Source organism: Carassius auratus, unplaced genomic scaffold (genome assembly GCF_003368295.1).
Source record: "Carassius auratus strain Wakin unplaced genomic scaffold, ASM336829v1 scaf_tig00039765, whole genome shotgun sequence".
Classification (NCBI taxonomy): Eukaryota; Metazoa; Chordata; class Actinopteri; order Cypriniformes; family Cyprinidae; genus Carassius; species Carassius auratus.
Genome location: NW_020526538.1, coordinates 42,402 through 60,915, shown reverse-complemented (window position 1 = coordinate 60,915; position 18,514 = coordinate 42,402). Strand labels below are relative to the sequence as shown.

Sequence of the window (18,514 nt, the reverse complement as noted above, 5' to 3'; positions counted from 1 at the left end):
AAAAATAAATAAATAAAAAATAAAATTGCAGTGCATAAACCCTTTTGCCTTTAACTGGCCAAAGGTTAAAAAAATAAAATAAACTCAAGTAAAAGTTTTATAACCCTGTGACCAAGAATAAAAATGCACAATTAGTGTTTGCTGTTTAACACTTCGTCCATTAATTTTCTTTGCACTTGTTGAAACTAAACGAACATTCAGATATTAGCACCAAAATGTCACCAAAATAAATAAATTTTAATACTCGCATTGTGTCTTTGATCAGAACGTTCGCATGCGTAATGAGAGGCACGCAGTCTTATTCATTATCAATTCAAATACATCTTGATTGAAGTATTTGGGTGAGGAGTCACGGCGCGTTCATGTATTCCCAGTCTCGCTCAGCGCTGTCCAATCACCTCCATCCATAGGCGGTCCGATCCGTCCCTGTTTCACACAGCGTTCCCTCCCCGTCCCTGCCTCCTCCTCCTCTCCTCCCCTCCGCTTGGCTGCCTTATCATCGCTTCCTTATTGCCAAACTGCAAAGACAGGGCTGTACTGAATGCAGCGTAATTTTGACCCATGTTCCATTAGCTGAGCGGCCCTGAGGGCACGAGCTTCCGCGCGGGGCTGTAATGCTACACTGTCCTCCCTCTCCGGCCAGTTCATCCTCAGCAGCCAGAGCTATGGACCTCAAACCGTAGTGCTCTTCCAACACGGCGTATCTGCAGTCACCTGCAACTCCAATAGGCAATCAATATTGATAGAGTATTTTTAAGGATTACAGCCATAAGGCAATACGTCGCGGGGGGAAGGCTGGAATTATGAAGGTATGTCACAGACCGCCGCATTATCGCTTGGCTGACCATCCTATACTACTGCCATATGCTTTTGTCCATTCATTTCTGTAGGTGTACCGCGCGAATTCTATTATGTCCTTGCGTGGCGACTGGTGCCAAGGGAGCCACTTTGCCTTTGCAGCATTTAACGCCGTGCGCGCTCCCCTTGTCAGCTGCTTTGTTTGTTTCAAATATATCCATCACATCTTCAACCGCGATTCGTTTCAAGTCGGCATGTGCTACTCGTTCCTGTCTTTAATAAAATATGTTCGCGTGAAAGCGCCTCTCAGACAACAATAGCAGTACATTAGCGCTAACGCGTTAGTGAACTGTTGGTCCACGTAGTAAAAAGAACGGCCTCACGCACTCCTGTTTGGAGACAACGTAACCCTGTCAGGATTAAATGAATATGGGTGTTTTTCTCTAAGTGTGTGAGAGACACAGAAAGTGTTGAGTGTGTAAAGCGAGAGTGAGCAGGTGCTGAGAAAATGTGTCAGACCAGTTGCGACTCGCCGTGCTGTGGGTTTGCAGTGATGTGAGATGAGATGTGGGATTCATAGTCCACTCTGCTGGTAAATAATGACCATTGCAGTCATTGGCTACAGCATGCAGCCCCTCTCGGCACCATCATAACCCTCCACAGCGTTTATGGCCACACTCATAGGCATATCAGTGTGTTTTATTAGGGTTGTGAGATCTCAAGGCATTTTATGAGAAGGAATGGAAGTTCCTTGTGTTTGTCCGCTGAGCATCTGTGAGGGAATTTGGCAGGGCATGTGTCATTCAGTAAACAATCCAATGTTAAACAGAATTAGGAGGAGATTTATTGCAAAGTATGTTTGCACACACTCACGCATAATGGTCTCGAAGCTTCCGATACATAGAAAAAAATAAAATAAAAATGAGTCAAATAACTTATGTAGACAATGTATTATTAGCTAGCAAATAATACATTGAGATACAATTATGCAAGGGAATGTGAATAAGGAAGGAACAGAATGTAAATATTTACAAAAAATGTACATCAATGTCTTGGATAATGATTAACGTAAAACTAAAAAAAACCTTTGTTACTTGAAATAAAATAAACATTAACTGAAATAAAATAAAAAATAGTAATACTTTCTTATTATATACAAAATATTTGATGTACTAAAATAACTCAAAATAAAAACAAAAATTATATAGAGATACGTAAAAAAACTAATAAATGACAAACACACAAAACAAAAATGACAATGAAAATAACAAAAATATTTAAAAACTACTGTGTAACTATAATAGTAACTATATGATAGTAAATGTTGCATAAAATAACATTGGTCCATAGATCAGTAGACTGCAGTCATCACATGCTTACTCAAATGTTTACACTGATAAAAGTATTAGTACATATATTCACATTATCACACGCATTAAGCACATTTTCATCATTTTGAATATGATAAAGTATGTTACAATGACAATCACTGACCATTTTGCCATGCTACTGCTGCAGAACTGCCTCCCTCTGTCACTCTTCTGTATCTCACTCTATCTTTCCCCCAGGCTACACCGTTTCATACCTCTCCTCTCCTGTCCTCTGCTATCCCCGTTACATTTACTTGTTACTATCATAAAGCTGCTAGCATGAAGGTTATGGACTTAAATCAACAGCCAATAGTGTCATTATGCAAATGAGCCTGTGCAGGTGTGGATTCTGGGATTTTATATGTATGAGCATGTGTTCATTTCTAGAATACATATTTGACTTGCATGTAACATTTCAATTTGGAGTGAAAAGACACTTTCAGTGGTTTAAAAGTGACGAGTAGCTGGAATTGTTCCATTTGATCTTGGGATTTGTAGTCCCAAACTAATGTGACTTGAATCATGTTGGAATTACGTCTAGTGTGACCTCTTTTAACTGAAGAGGTTGGTTCTGGGTTCCAGATTGTTTGTTTTTATTGAGGAGAAACCTTGACTGCTGATGTGGAGAAATGACAAACCCCATGGCTCTTCATCACCCATGATGCTTTAATGATTCAGCACATAACAGCAGACTGATGTACCTGGGGCTCTTTACACAGGAGCAAGATACCGCAGAGAGATTTTAAACATGTCTCTGAGTGATTCGATATTAGTTGGGTCTGATTTGTGGAAGTTAGAGTTTTATTTGGCTGTACTTCTTCCATCTAAAAGAACTTCTGTAGACATTTTCATCCTAGGTCAAGCCGGTCTTTCTAAAGGAATCCTGCTAAAACTGATTTGCTGGTTTTAGCTTAAGATGGCCAGACCAGATGTAAAGTGCTGCAAACCCATCTGAAACCAGGCAACAGACCAACCTGGAAGACTAAATAAGATGAGCAAACCAAGTGAGGCTTTATTCCAGAGCAGAAGTGGGTGATGATGTGTAGTCTTGTGTTTCTCTAATTTGGGAGCTCACGTTAATGTTCATTTCTACAGTACAATGAGATCAAGACATACCATAATGATTTGCTTCAGAGAGGGAACACGGGGGAGAAATCAAATTTCATTCTTCTCTGATCTTAAGCCTTGTTCCACAGCATGAACAGTAATTGACATTAAGAGTTGCTGCATTAGATGTCGACAAAATCTCAAACAGCAGTGGATCTGAGCTCCATCCACAAAACTTTGATTTACATCTCTCTTCTTGGCCCAGTGACATCTGGACCTTTAGTTTTCAATTAAACCTGTTCTCGATTTGAGCATGTTCATCAACTCACCTGAAGACCCAGCAGGAATGATCTTCTCTCTGCACTTCATCTTTGGAGGCACAGACTTCCTCAGAGTTAATGAGAAGATCCAATGTGTTTCAGGCAGGGTGAGAGCCCTAACCTTAGGTTTGAAGTCACATTTTGAAAACTGTAAGTGAGAAGTTTTCTATATTCCACTTTTGCTCTTGTGTATTAATCCAGCATTTACTTAAAACTTGCCATTATGTACTAGACATACTGTTGTTCATTTACACTACTAAACAAAAGTTTGGAATAATTAAAAATGCTTATGTTTCCTAAAGAAGTCTCTAATCCTCACCAAGGCTGCATTTATTTTTAACAAATTAGTAAAACTTCTCTTTTCAAATATATTTCATTCCTGTAATGGAAAATCAGAATTTTCAGCAGCCAGGCTTCATTGTCACTTGATCACTCAGAAAGCTTTTTAATATGATGATTTAGTGCTCAAAAACATTTCTTATTGTTAAAAATGTTGAAAAATGCTTATGCTGCAATACTTTTGTTTCTGACACATCTTTTGATCTAATAAATGCAGCCTCTCTGAATGTAAAATACTTTTTATTGCCAGTTAAGTTGCTTTGGATAAAAATATCTGCTAAATTAATAAATATAAGATAGTCATGTTGCATAATTGCTATATCAAATATTTCCTGATACTGTTCATGCAAATGTAGCTGGCTGGGACTTTGAAATGCATCCGTTGCATTAGAAGCATTATTTCTATGCAAGTCTGTCTTAAATGCTCTTGACTGGTATGAAAAATACAAACAGTTCTTTTGTTTGGGGTTATGAGTTTTTATTCATAAGTAGGATGGGGTGGCAGTTTTGGGCACCTTTCCAAAGTACTTAATCAATTATTCTCAACATCTCAGCAGCCCATGAAGACCCAGCATGCATATGTAATGCGGAGGATGCAAGCGGGATTTAATCAGAGAGGGAAAGGGCTTTAGATCTTGATAAAATACACAGATGTCACACAACTTGAAGAAACTTGCCTCGTATGGCAGTGTATGTCTGTGCCACATAAAACATCATCCCAGATGGATGCCAGAAACATAGCGAACAAAGTGGTAGACAAGATCCAGATGCATATTTAAAGCTAAGTTATATATTAATCCTGTATCCTAAGTGCGGAGTCTTATTTTACCTGCTTGAGAGGTTTTCAGACAAACTGTGCACTCTCTCATATCACATTCACACAGTACTGTGTGTGTGTGTGCTCAAGTGAGGTGCGAACACACTGCGGCAGGTTGGATGGACTTTGATACCGGGCATTTGAAGTGCTCACGCCACTGTTTGCTTTAAGTTTTTAAGGTGACTCGCTCTGCTATTTCTCCACAGCTCCAGGCAGAGTCTGTAAAACCTGGAGTTATAACTTTCTTTCTCTTTGTGAGGTAATGGAAAAGACCTGCAGCACCGGAATGCACGGTCTCCTCTCCTCCCCTCCTCGAGTTTACTGCAATGGTGTTGCTGTAACTATGTAACTCTGTTAGTATTGTCCATTTAAAGACTCAGTACCCCCACCCTCGCTGATGCATATCAGATGATGCATTAACTAATGTGTGATCTTTGCACTGCAGGCTTGTAATCAGAAACTCTGAAGTGTGTTATATAATTTTTAGATGATTTGTGTTTTATTTTTGCTTGTATTTTTGTGTCTTTAGCTTCTGATTCATGTCTATAGAGACTATATGAGTCGCTATATGGCTAAGCAACAGGGAGACACATGCGGAGAAAGAGAGAGAGGGCCTTCTGCAGCCAACCCTGATGCGTATTTGGCAGATCCTCTGAGATACTGATTCGTTATATATTTTTTCTACTTTACCATCTTTAGTGGAAAGCTTCAGATGATGTTGCTGGTAAAAATGTGTAAATTTGCAGTAGTAGAATCATTGACACCTGAAATAGATCGATGCATTTTTAATGAGCCCGTGTAAATTGTGTTTGTGGATGGAATCACCCCCCACTGCGTTTTGACCATCTGTTTGCTTGTTTTGTTTCAATTTGGAGACTCGTTTCATGTGTTTAGCTTGTGGAATACCACTGGGACTCGCATAAATGTGTTTGTGAAGGCCCCTGCCTCTCATTTTGTGCCTGTTAGAAGAGTTATGGGACATATATTCTCATTCTGTATGTTACTGACTCTGTGCTGTGTTTTATCTTTTTTGTTTTGGTTAAAGTGGAATATGTCTTCAAATCTACATGCAAGAAGACATATTCAGTTGTGTTTTGTTTACTTAATATACAGTTCGCTACCGCTCAAATGTTTGGGATTGGTTTGATTTTTAAAAGAAGTCTCTTGCTCATCAAGTCTGCATTTATTTATTACAGTAAAAACAAAAATATTGTAAATTATTATTACAATATTTAAATATTTAACTTTTCAATATATTTAAAAATGTTACTTTTTATTACTGTGATAGCAAAGCTGAATTTTCAGGAGTCATTACTTTCGTCTTCAGTGTCACCTGATCCTTTAGAAAATCATGAAAACTTTTTTTTTCCATTCTTGAATGAATTGAAAGTTCAAAAGAACAGTAGGGATGCACGATAATTATCAGCCGATATTTAATTTGCATCTTGTCAGTAATGCCAAACCGTGATCCTATTTCGTGCAGCTTGTCAGTGAACAACAGCTCTGTGTAGTAAATGCTGCTCCATGTTAAAAACACACGGCATTAATGACAAGATGCACATTAAATATCAGTCATGAAAATGAAACTTACATTTTAATATGGACCGTCAGGGAATTTGTCAAAGTTAGCATAAATTAATCAAATCAAATCTCTAAATATGGGCCAGTATCTGTAAATGTTTAGCTGCAGAAGTTGGTTGAAATATGAATCCTGCATGACAAGACTAATTGATACATTTACTGTCAGTAAGGTAGTTTAAATGCATATTTTAATATGATTTTCTGTCACTATAACCAATAAACCAATATCATTACATTCATTATATGACACACATTATATGAAAATTATCTGACATTATTCATGTTCAATTAACCTATTTTGAAAACCAAAATAGGTTGGTTACCCTGAATATTTTTTAAACAATATTTTTGTGTGAAGACTCTGATCTGTAGGCAACCCTATAGAAAAAAAACCCTAGTTTAAGGTGGTCTTCTGACCTGTCCAAACTTGTCTTCAGTTGGTTTAGTTGAGTGGTCAGCTGAAAAGTGCTTCAAATCAATCAATGCTGGGAAATCAGCTAAGCCCAACAAACCATCTAAGGCTTGTTTAATGTTTATTTTATTTTATTTTTTATTTTTAGCAGAGAAATCTCCTTTTAATTTTTGCAGACACAAATTGAACATGTTTTCCTCTTTCTTTTTCTTTCAGCGCGGTCAACATGTCTAAGGCCACTGTAAAGAAGCTGCACTGGCGCTCAAAAGTGCAGGAGAGCTTCGTCCCACTGGGCGGAGCCTCGGGAGAGCTTGGTGTGGCCATCGGAGGTGGTGCAGATTATGGAGAGTTCCCATTTGTCACAGCAGCACCTGGGGGTGGAGCCACTGTTGGTGACATCATCCTAGAAATCGGCGGTACACCTGTCCTGGGATTGACCTTGGGAGATGTGAGAGGGGTCCTAAACTCATGTCCACATCCAATTCGGATCAAAACCGTATCACCAGGTACTCTGTTTATCAATTAGAATAAATTGACTGGTGTATGATTAGGCACTATAAGTTATAAGTTATAAGAGAATAACAGCCTTGTGCACTGATCCAGCTCCTACTTTGCATGAGATAAGATAAGGTCCATGCAAAGAGAAGAATTCCTGAATAATCTTTTGAACAAGATCATCATTTCCTCACCATCATGTCATTTTAAACCTCAATGACTATCTTTTATGGAAAAGAAAAAAATTCTGAATGAATATTCTGACATTTTTTCTTTAATATAATAAAACTGAAAGGGGACTAAGGCTGTCAAACTACAAATTAAGAGAGAAAGATTCCAAAAAAATACTATAAAATTGGTCATTAACTTTGTGCGCTATATTCCTGCATGCGTGAGTCCAGTTCCTAAACAAATTCTAAACTGATTCAAAGGAAATGTCTGAAAAAAAAAAAAAAAAAATCATCAATCGAACATTGGTATTTTTCTCATGATCAAGGAGAGCTAGAACTGGTGTCAAGGTATCAGTCCATATTGACTTTAATTTCTATCTTAAAGCTTTTTTATTGGTCCAGAAAACTTGGAATGTAGTACAAAAGTGGTATGGACTACTTTTATGCTATTTTTAATGGTGAATTTTGTCATTTTGGACAACAATTGTGCTCTCAGTCTCTTTTTTTTCTTTTCATTATACTGGAAAGTGAGGTCAGGATATTCTTTAGAAGTTCACTTTTTGTTATCCACGGAAGAAAGAAAACTAAGTCTGAGCGTGAGTAAATGTTGACAGAATGTTCTTTTTAGGTGAACTATGCTATCTCATTGGAGGTCCTCTGACCCACTGTGAGCTCTCTGAAGATATCAGTAATTTTCTGGTTCATGGGTCACCTCCGCCTGGGGTTAAACCTGTGACCCTTATGGTTCTAGCCCAGGCCTTTCCTGCCAAAGCTGCTACACACCATATCATGTTATTTTGGGAGGTTTTGTCTGCATTTTGTGGCACTTCTTAAATTAATACTTGGGTTGTGTGAGAGCTTTATATCTGCTGACAACATATGGCCCTGAGTAGGTCACAGTGTTGACATGTCACCCGCTAGTGTCATTCTGCCTGAGGATTGTATTATCCTAATCTAACCTGCCTGAATACGTCACTTCAAGATGCTCCATGGGGATTTGATTTCCTATATTCATATCTATCTTCTACACAAGAAAGTGTTAAGAATTCTAAGTTGCTCTTGACACCATAAATTAATGCTTAATTAAGGCATTTCAGTCTCTCAGATTTGTCAGCACAATGTTGCGAACAACTGTAACAGGAATGTCAAATAATGCTTTCTTATGTGAGGAAAAAAGCTTAAAGCATCTAAAAGCTTTTGTATGAATTAAATTACACAACAAAACTATCACTGATGGTTTTTAAGGATTGCATGGTTGAGCATAGCAACTTAGCTGTTTGGTTTAGTAACTAGAATTTTTGGAAGTAGAATAGGCCTAGTTATTTATGGAAATAACAAAAGTAGAAACTGGCTGAAATAGAATACTACTTTAAAAATGTTTTTGTAAAATACATCTGCTGAATTAATGATACACTACCTTTCAAAGGTTTAGGGTCAGTAAGAATTTAAGAATTAAGTTACACAGGATTTCTAATAAATGTTCTTTTGAGTATTTATATTAATCTAAATCTTTAATTTTTATTAATAATAAGACATATTAGACATTATTGTAAGGGATCATGTCACACTGAAGACCAGAGTAATGGCTGCTTACTCATCTTTGCCATCAAATAAAAAGTTAAATTTTAACATTTTAATATACATTAAAACAGTTATTGTAATAACTCACAATATTACTGTTTTTGATCAAATAATTGAAGCCTGCATAGAGTACAGTATAGAGACCTTCAAAAGCATTAAAATGTTTTAATGACCCCAAGTTTTGAATATTTTTGCACATTTACACCATGTTTGTACACACATTTACAAATTACAACCAGGTGCAAGGCAACAATTTCCAACTAAGTGATTATTTATTTATTTATTTTGACTCTGTCCACCACCACTTAGAAGTGGAAATGCTGTGTGATGTTACATATCTCAGCCAATCAGAAAAGTTGATGAATAAGAAGCATAAAACGCATACCACATAATGTAGCTTTATAATATCTGTTTTGTTCCTTCAGTTGGCATCATTTTTATCTTTCCTCATTGAACTTCAGGGGTCTATCCAATGTTTCGGAACCTGTATAATGTTTACCTCATTGGCTCTTGGTCCAGTGAGTTTCTGATGACATAAAAATTACTGACAAAATGTAGTATTGCTTGTTGCTGTTGTGATTAGTTCAGACAGAAACTCATATTATTCTAACTCTCTTGAATTAAACAGTATTGTTCTTAATACAGTAACATCATGTATAAGATCCTGATAAGCAATACAGTACCTACGCCAGGTCTCCACCTTCCCACAGTTCAGTGTCAGACATTAAGTGGATGTGATATCCTGCACTCTATTACTTAACCTCTCCGGAACTCTGCCCTGGTCGGCCCGATTGATCGCTGTCAGCTTGGGGTGGGTGGAGCCCCGTTTTGGCGCGTAACGGGGCGGGCAATCCCCATCCACAATGTATTAAGATCATCAATATCCAGCGTGAAAGGAAGCTGGCTATCATCTAAGGTCATAACGCACTTTAAAAAATGAATAAATCAGTGGGAAATGACTCATGCTACCTTTCCCACGAGTCCTTGAGGAGTCCATGTGTTGAGATTGTGTGCGGAAAGGACCACCGAATTATATTAAGTGCAAAAATCAATACAGAGAAGCCGAGCGGGGAGGATAGGTCCTCGTTAGGTGCTCCGCAGTGCTTGTTTGTGACAACAGCGCACTGACCTTAGAGACTCCTGCAGTTGCAGTGCAGTCTCCGCGTGCGTGTGTGAGGTCTGAGGTGCTACTGTGGTAACCCGGGGTGTGTGGTATTAGGATTGAAATCAGGGCGAGAGACTGTTTTACCCATAGCATTTTTTAAGGTGCATTTTAGCTTGTTTATTTTCAGAACAGCGTCTTCGACCGTTTCACTTTGCCAGTGTACCTTTTTTCTTATATTTCCATGGTGACAGCAGTGTTCCGTTTGTGAGTTTGGCAACAGTGGTTTCAAATCTCTCCGTCTCATTCTTGCTCATGTGTTCTGTTTGTAATCTGTAGGCTCGACTCTCTGTAAGGATCTGAGACTTTACCTGAGCAAGTGTTTTACACCTGGATCCATGGACAGCCAACTCCAACAGGTCATACGAGAGAACCTCTACCTGCGCGCCGTGCCCTGTGAGTGACACACACCTGTAATTCAGTAATACACGGGTCTTTAACACAAGATGTCAAACTAACTTTGGAGAAAAAAAGATGAAAATGTGAGTTAAATGTCCAGTTGTTAAAGGTATTATGCTTATTTGCTGACTGTCAAGACAAAAGTACTCACTTCATCTGGTAAACTCTAATCTCAGTTTACACAATTTTGGGAATAAAGGCAAAAGCATTTTTTTAATCATGATCAAAGTCATGCTTACACGTGCTTTCGAGGATAATATAATCACTGGATTTGTCCATGTTTGTCATTAAAGGTGCACAATGGATTTATTCAGGCTTCACGGAAAATCCGATTTTCTTTTTCTTTTAATAAATGTTTTTATACTGTCTGTTTAAACTGTAACTAACAGTTACTGACTTGCGTACTGTAGGTTCACCATGCATGATACTTTAGAGGTACAGTAGATGCTGTGTCATATTAAGTTTAGCACTACAGACAACTGCATAAAATACATTATTTTAATCTGATTTCAACTGCTTAAATAAGTGGTTTTGATTAGGTTTATACAAATACTATTTGAGTTTTTTGTGTTTCGTCTTGTAGTTCAAGAAATAAAAGAGTGAAATTAATGGATGAGATTTGTTTGAACTTTTTGCATTCATTTTTGCACATACGAAACTCAAATTTTTAAGAAATGTTTCTATTATTGTCCATAAAACTCTTCATAGACGCCCAATCCATTATTTAACAAAATGCATATGGACCAGACCTCTTGCTTTTTAGTCATACAGTAGGTTTGGCTACACCAGATTATACAATATGTAAAATGACTCCCTGCTGCTTCTTTCTGTCCACCAGAAAAAGGTTGAAGACCCTGCAGTAAAACAACTGCATTGAAAAAAACATGAAAAAGATGCTAAAATACATCAGCCAGCAAAAGCATGCATGCAATCTCATGCTTTGATGCTCTAAGAGACTGTAAACAAATCCAGTTTACAATCATGTCAAGCCTCATGTGGAGTCAAAGGTTCAGTCACTTTGAGGCAATGTAATGCACTTTAACCATTGCCATGGCAACTGTCATCAAATGTCACAGCAGTGCGCTCATTGTGAATGGCAGTGTTCCATATTTTGCCTCGGCAACAAAACTGCAACTATTTTCAGAAATGATTGCATGTTTTATTAATGTATAGCTCCTGCTGGCCCCTTTAAAACATCAGGCACCCGTTCACCATAACAGCTGATGAATTTAATCTGACTTGCATGATTCAAATTTCACCTATTTCCTGCTCTTGAATCCCAAAGCTGCACATTTGTCTTTGTCTCCAGCCTGAGGTACCCTGCTGTGCCTTTCAGTGCTCCTGTGCATGCATATACGCATAAATGCGTCAGCACCCAAACACAGACCCATTCTGGCATGCTTGTGAATGTAGACATAAGCACACTCATATCTGTGCACCCATTCACACTGTAGGTTCAGTTACATAGCCTGTCTACTCGAAAAAAGACACGTTTATTCATCCCATCATTATTTTGACATTATAAAGCAGCTCATTTTACTGTCACTTCTCTGAAGAGATTGCAGGCAATTAGAAGACTGTAAGATGCTCCTCTTATCTGTTCTTTTAGGATAAAATAGCACAGGTGTGTCAGTATAAATGTACACTGCTATGTTTAACCAGGTGCTGAACGTCATGCTAAATAGTTAGCATGAGGTAGCATTGGGGCTTTTAGAGTCAACATGAAGTCGGCATGATTTACTTTTCTAAAACACGTTCCTGGTCTTATTTTGTGTAATTCATCAGTACAGTACATGTTATTCCCAAAGAAAAAGAAAACGTTTCTTCATAATCTTTCATCAAGAGGGAATAACTTGCTCAGCTGTCCTTTCCAGCTGACATCACAGATCGCTATATTTCAACCCCAACCACCTGGCTCTGTTAGGAAAATTTACGCCTGCTTTTCACAATCTAATCGGTTTCTGATGGATAAATTTTTTCGCTGCCTAATATCCAGACTCAGAAATGTCATGTTACGAATGTAAAAAACCCTCAATGTCAAAATCCTTAATGTCTCATTCTACACATAAATTAGTGATTCATTTCAGAGTGAATGTATAGGTTCAAGTTTGTTGCATTAAAATGGCATTATTTCAAAAGAAAAAAACCCTCTCATATGCTTTTTGCATGGGCTGTCAGTACGATTAATGCAATACAGGCACTGTGATGTCATATATGGGCTTGGGACAATGCAGTGTTTTGTTATTAATGGATGATTTATTGTATATAGTGGCTGAAGGCTTTTAAGTCATTACAGTCCTGCTTGATGTTGAGTAACTATGCGTTGTATTCATGCGATATGTGCGCTACCTCATTAACCACGTACCTTTTCTCTACCTGAAGTCTTTTGCTTCAGAGCCATTTGTTATGTTGGCAAGGTCGATTGATCAAAGTGTGCAGGTTTGTATCTCTACTGTATCTCTTCCGCAACGCCGGAGAGTTGAAGTGATCAGTTTAGCCTAAATCGGGATGCACTGCTAATCTACCTCAGGAAAATCACCTTTTCTCAACTTTCATTTGAGATGGAAAACTGAGAGGGAGTTGTATAATCTCATCACTGTGGGATTATAGAGCAAGTCTGAAGTGTTTGAAATCATAAACAGGTGCTGCCTCAAGCCAACAAAGTCATGCAAACAGACGCACAGACAGTTTGTTTAATATATAGTATATAGCATAAACGCGGTTATGTAACTAACTTTAACTTCACTTGACATTAAACTCTTAATGCCTGTTTTCCATATCAATGCCAATCAACTAGTATGTGGGTGTGTGAGACAGCTGTGTTTCTGTTTTCTGTAGATCCAAACATCAAATGCATAAAAGCTGACTTGCCCCCTGGTGATGTCATCAGGATGTGTGTTTTATTTATTTATTTATTTTAAAAAAATGCATTAGATTTTTAGCAAAGGGAAGATGCAAGTTATGAAAAAATAATGATCTTTTAAAATGCGTTATGTGTTTGCAGTGCTACTGGCCTTTCTATTTTTGCAGTATCCATTTTTGTCTTTTGTAGGCTTGTCGTCTACTTCTAACAGATTCATACATGTTTTTTGCTAAGGTCAGCAAAAAACAAAAACATTGTTTTTTTTGTTGTTGTTCTAATTACATTCTTATGTTTGCTCTCCCTGCTTTGACCCAGGTACGACCAGGCAACCACGGGATGGAGAGATCTCCGGGGTGGATTATAACTTTGTGTCCATTGAGGAATTCTTCTCCCTGGAAGAGTCAGGAGCCCTGCTGGAAAGTGGGAAGTTCAAAGGTCAGAATCATTATTGTTTCTTAAACAGGGGGTTCCATGGGGGACTCAACGTGACTTAAAATAAGACAAAAATGAGATAAACAACGAAACAGCCAGATATTGTTTATTTTAATTTCAGGATTCCCACATTCTTGTAAAACCTGAGAAAGTTCAATTTTAAAACTATGAGTGCCCATGTAATAAAATAGGTTTAAAAAAAAATGAGGGCTTGGTGGGGGGGGGGGGGGGGGTGTTGACTGGGGGCTTTTAAAATTGTTGTGGACAGTGGAGGGCTTTTGAGTCAAAAGGTTGAGAAGCACTGATCTAAACAGTTATCTCATTGCTTATCAAACAATTATATTTTCTCTCAAATAACAAATTAAAATATCAAATGTTAAAAAATTTGAAAATACTTACTTACTTACACAAAAACTGCAACTGTAGAACCCAGACCACCATTCACTAAGTTTGTATTTGTTTATTAAATATTTAGGCTGATTTTATCGTATTTTCAGCTACCAGTATGTGTGTTTTACACATTTGATCTTGTTTAAATCCATTCTGTTCCACAGACTTAACCCACAAAACTCTTCATTCAGACAAATTCATATGCAAACGTATGGAACAGACAGGCCTTGTTTTGGATATAATAGTTATTTACTGTTCTACTGAGCTTGTGTGTGCATACATTTTGAGTTTGTGTGTGCTCGTGAACATGTGGTGAGGGTCAGGGCGTCTCGCCAGAGCTCCAAATACCCAAGCCAATCAGAATCAAGAGAAGCACCCTCCAGACTGCGGCGAAAAGTGCCGTGCTGGCTCGGTTCTGTCCTCCAACCTTATCAGCAGAAAGAGCTGAAAAAGAGTCCTAATGGAGAGAGAACAAGCGTGTAACGCAGACTGATGTCTGAGCCTGCTGATGTCTCTGTTAAGGGTCTCACACACAGCTGCAGATTCACACTATGACATCCTTCAAAGTTGCAGCTCTTGGATTTATGAATATGTTTCCGCTGACTCGTGTTTTTGATGCCGCTGCGCCACTTTCCTTTGTCTTTGAAAAGTAAGAAAGATATTGTTCACTTATTATGTATATCTCAATAGTTTTGTCGTTTTTATGCAAACCTGCTGTTACTCATGGTCCAATCACTGACGGTGTCACTATCAACAATAGGGACTTCTTTTTGTTTTTTTTATTTAGTTTTTAATTCTCCTGCCAAAATCTCCACTCTATATACACAACTGTTCAAATTAATGGGGCTTTTGAAAGACTTTTATGCTCACCCAAGGCTTTATTTGATCAAAAATACAATACAAAACAATAATATTGCAATAATATTACAAAGCTGAATTAGCATTTTTTACTCCAGTGTCACATGATCCTTTTAGAAATCATTCTAATATGCTGATTTAGTGACCAAGAAACATTTCTCTTTATTATCAATACTGAAATCAGTTGTGCCGCTTAATATTTTTGTTGAACACATGATGCATTTTCCCCAGGATTCTTTGATGAATAAAAACTTTAAAAGAACAGCATTTGAAAAAGAAATGGAAATATAACTTCTAACTATATAAATGCCTTTACTGTCACTTCTGATAAATTTAATTCATCGTTGCTGAATAAAAGCACTAATTTCTTAATACAACCTTAATGACCCTTTAGAAACTTTAGAAAAGTGAGGTATGGTACATTTTAATATGTCTATAATTAATAACAAATGTGTTTTTAACACCTGAGCAGTGATGCCCTGCAGCTCATGAGTCATCTCTCCAGTCAGAAACCACACCACACTTCTACTTTTCTATCACTCTGTACAGGAGAAAAGAGGCTTTTCTCTGTAATCCCTATTTCAGTTTCTCTGTCTCCGATCACCCCTCCAGCCCCATTCCCTCTCTCCTTCTCTCTCTCTGTTTATTTATTTTTTCTCCAGTTGTAAATAAGCTGCAGCGAGGGAGTTATGCTGCAGTTAAATATCACTGGAAGTGCCAAACATGTAAACTCTCTGAACTGCGAAGGATTGTGCGCCCCTAGTGGTCATATACTGTAAATAGTGTTTTTTCACCTGAGCATTTATACTGTATGTTGTGTGCTTTTACTTTAGCTTTTTAGAGTAGCTATTCAGAGGTGCATTAATCTCATGTTTTCACCATTGATCTGGTTGCTAAAAGAGCTCTGAAACATCCTGTCAGTTTATTAGTTTCATAACAGCTGTGATTAAGGGTTTTAAAGAGACTGTGATCTAGGGCAGCAGCAGCCAGGAGCAGGAAAACATTCTCTTTTGATAAAATGTACAACTAGAACTGTATCATTTAAACTGGTGACACAAGACGTTCTACTTTGAAAGATACATCGGGGTCACATGAACCAATTGGAAATGGCTTTTAATTGTAAGATTATTTTTAAATGAGTAAATCATAGGATTTTTAACATTTTGAAATTAAGAAATATTATGATATAAAATTAATTCTGAACTCTTTCTGTTTCACTGATCAAGTAAGCAAATTTATGACACTGTTCATGTGTTGTCTTTGGTACAAAATGTCAGATTTTCTTGCTTCCATTGAAGCACAAGATGATCTATTGGAACATCCGCTCAAATCATGCAGGATAACATGGATCATCAGATTTTGTGCAGCTCTTGCCAAACTTGTGGAGTTAATGTACGTTTGAGTACATGTTGTTACTACAGGAATAAGGGGCTCATGTTAATTCATGTTCATTTTAACATTTCACAATTGTCATGCTGGCTTAATGTAATGAAAAAAATAGTTAAAATAGATACATTTACTAGTGGTTTTATATGTTTGTTTGTATGTTAGGTAATTGTAAATTTACATTTTTTTTCAATGTCAGTGTTGTACTCATAGGGTTTGTATTTTGCTGGATTAATAGCTATTTGTTTTTGAAAATGGAGATCCAGAGGTTTCTGTCTCGAGCTCTTTTGATTATCCTGTTCAGGTCCACAATTCTAGAAATGGCTCTCTGGCTGCCTCAAAAAATGGACTCGAGGAACAATAGTTTTTAGGTTGAAAATGGATGATCTTGTCAAGGACTGTTTCAGTTAGCGCATGTAAAGCATTGTGTCTAAAGGCCATTGTTTTTTTATTTTGCTGATTGGATTTTTTTTTTCGATTGTGGCTTTATAGAGGCCATTTCTAAAAAAAATCTCCATCATCACAGGGAACTATTATGGCACACCTCGGCCAATCCACATCGGTCCTGATAGCCCCCCCATTACATACCAGGAACATCGAAATCTCCTGAGGAACTTCCGTACCCGTAGCAAATCACTCAGCAACCTGGAAAAGGCAGTGGAGGAAGGGGACAACAGCGAGGAAGACTCTGGTCTTTCAGGTATTCAGCTATTGGGTCCACCTTTTATTTTGAAATTAGTTGTTTTTATTTCTTAAACAAGCACTTTTAAATGAAAGCAACTTCCATTTCATTATTTCATTGTAAAGTAATATATTTAAGAATCATATTCTGTTGAGATTGGGAACTTCTCTTTTATTTATTAGGATCTATAACTTATGGTGTACCCCAAGACACAAGTTTAGGTCCTTTTATATTTTCTCCTCTATAAAGTCAGTGCACCCCTTAAGTAAATTGGTTTCCAAAACTAAGTATCTCCTTCCACTGTTACACAGACAATACAATACATTTATTTTCTAAAAGCCATTGTTAAAACTAACATAAAACTTAAAGCTTAACATTAAGAAAAAGCCAATGAGAAGTTACTTTGTTGTTGCTTTAATATTGTGTGCAGTATACAGTATGTTGAGTTTTTGTGGCATGTAGAATCTTCCAGCATCTCTGGATTTGATTGAAGTTTTTAACCATTTTGCATTTTAAACCCACAGTTTTTGAAGCCTCAACCATGACATGCTTACATTTTTATGTTTTTGACATTAAAAACTATGCAATTGTATTTAGGACTGATGCCTTTCTCATATTAGAGCTGGCAAGAGGAGAGTACCATGAACTGAGTGACCTCTCGCTGGCCTGAGTTTGCCTAAGATTATATAAGACGGCTGCATCTCATGTCATGTTCACTGTACTTTGTTTCCCAGCGGGGTCTGCAGGAGCCAGCAGTGCCCCTCCCACCACCATTGTCTCACCTAATCAGACTTGGGATTTAGGCGGTGGGCGGGATGGAGGGGTTGCCATGGAGAATGGAGCACGTGGAGGGGCATTGCCTGAAAACTGGGAGCTGGCGTTCAGTGACACGGGCGAACCCTATTACATCAAGTGAGTCAGCAGGGGGAGAAGGAAAATATAAGACGGTATAGTGAGACAGAAAGTCATTTGCTTCCTCCAGTAATCAAAGGTTATAGTCAAAGTTGAAAAGATGCCTTTTTATGTCACAATGGTCTTTTGACATACGAAGGCGACACTTGAACTTTAAGATGTGCATCAATAAGAAATGTTTAATTCAGCAGGGGCGTACAATTATGATGTTGGAAGTAAATGTGATTATTTTGTATTTTTGATGCAGAAAGGATGACATTTGAACTCTAAGATACACGTCAATGAAAAATCCAGAATCTTTGCCTTACCCTATGAAAATTATTTTCACTTAATGGGGTTATTTTGTATTTTTGATTCAATTTTGTGTACAATAAAGAGAGACATTTGAACTTCAAAAAGCACGTCAATAAAAAATGGATAATCTTTGCCTACATCTATGAAAATTAAGTCAGCTAATGTGGTTATTCTGTATTTTTGATGCACTTTTGTGTAAAATAAGC

The 18,514-nt window shown here is 37.5% G+C and overlaps 1 protein-coding gene across 1 annotated transcript in view; it reads left to right on the top strand.

Annotated features, from left to right (window-relative positions):
• The first annotated feature begins 664 nt into the window (after positions 1 to 664).
• Positions 665 to 18,514, top strand: part of LOC113084142 (membrane-associated guanylate kinase, WW and PDZ domain-containing protein 1-like) — a 41,728-nt gene continuing 23,878 nt past the window's right edge. Inside the window, exons 1-6 of the mRNA XM_026254790.1 lie at positions 665 to 809; positions 6,901 to 7,190; positions 10,372 to 10,488; positions 13,670 to 13,789; positions 16,947 to 17,120; positions 17,837 to 18,014. Coding sequence (XP_026110575.1) covers positions 6,911 to 7,190; positions 10,372 to 10,488; positions 13,670 to 13,789; positions 16,947 to 17,120; positions 17,837 to 18,014 — 869 coding nt within the window. The 5' untranslated portion in view covers positions 665 to 809; positions 6,901 to 6,910. The remainder of the gene's footprint in view (positions 810 to 6,900; positions 7,191 to 10,371; positions 10,489 to 13,669; positions 13,790 to 16,946; positions 17,121 to 17,836; positions 18,015 to 18,514) is intronic.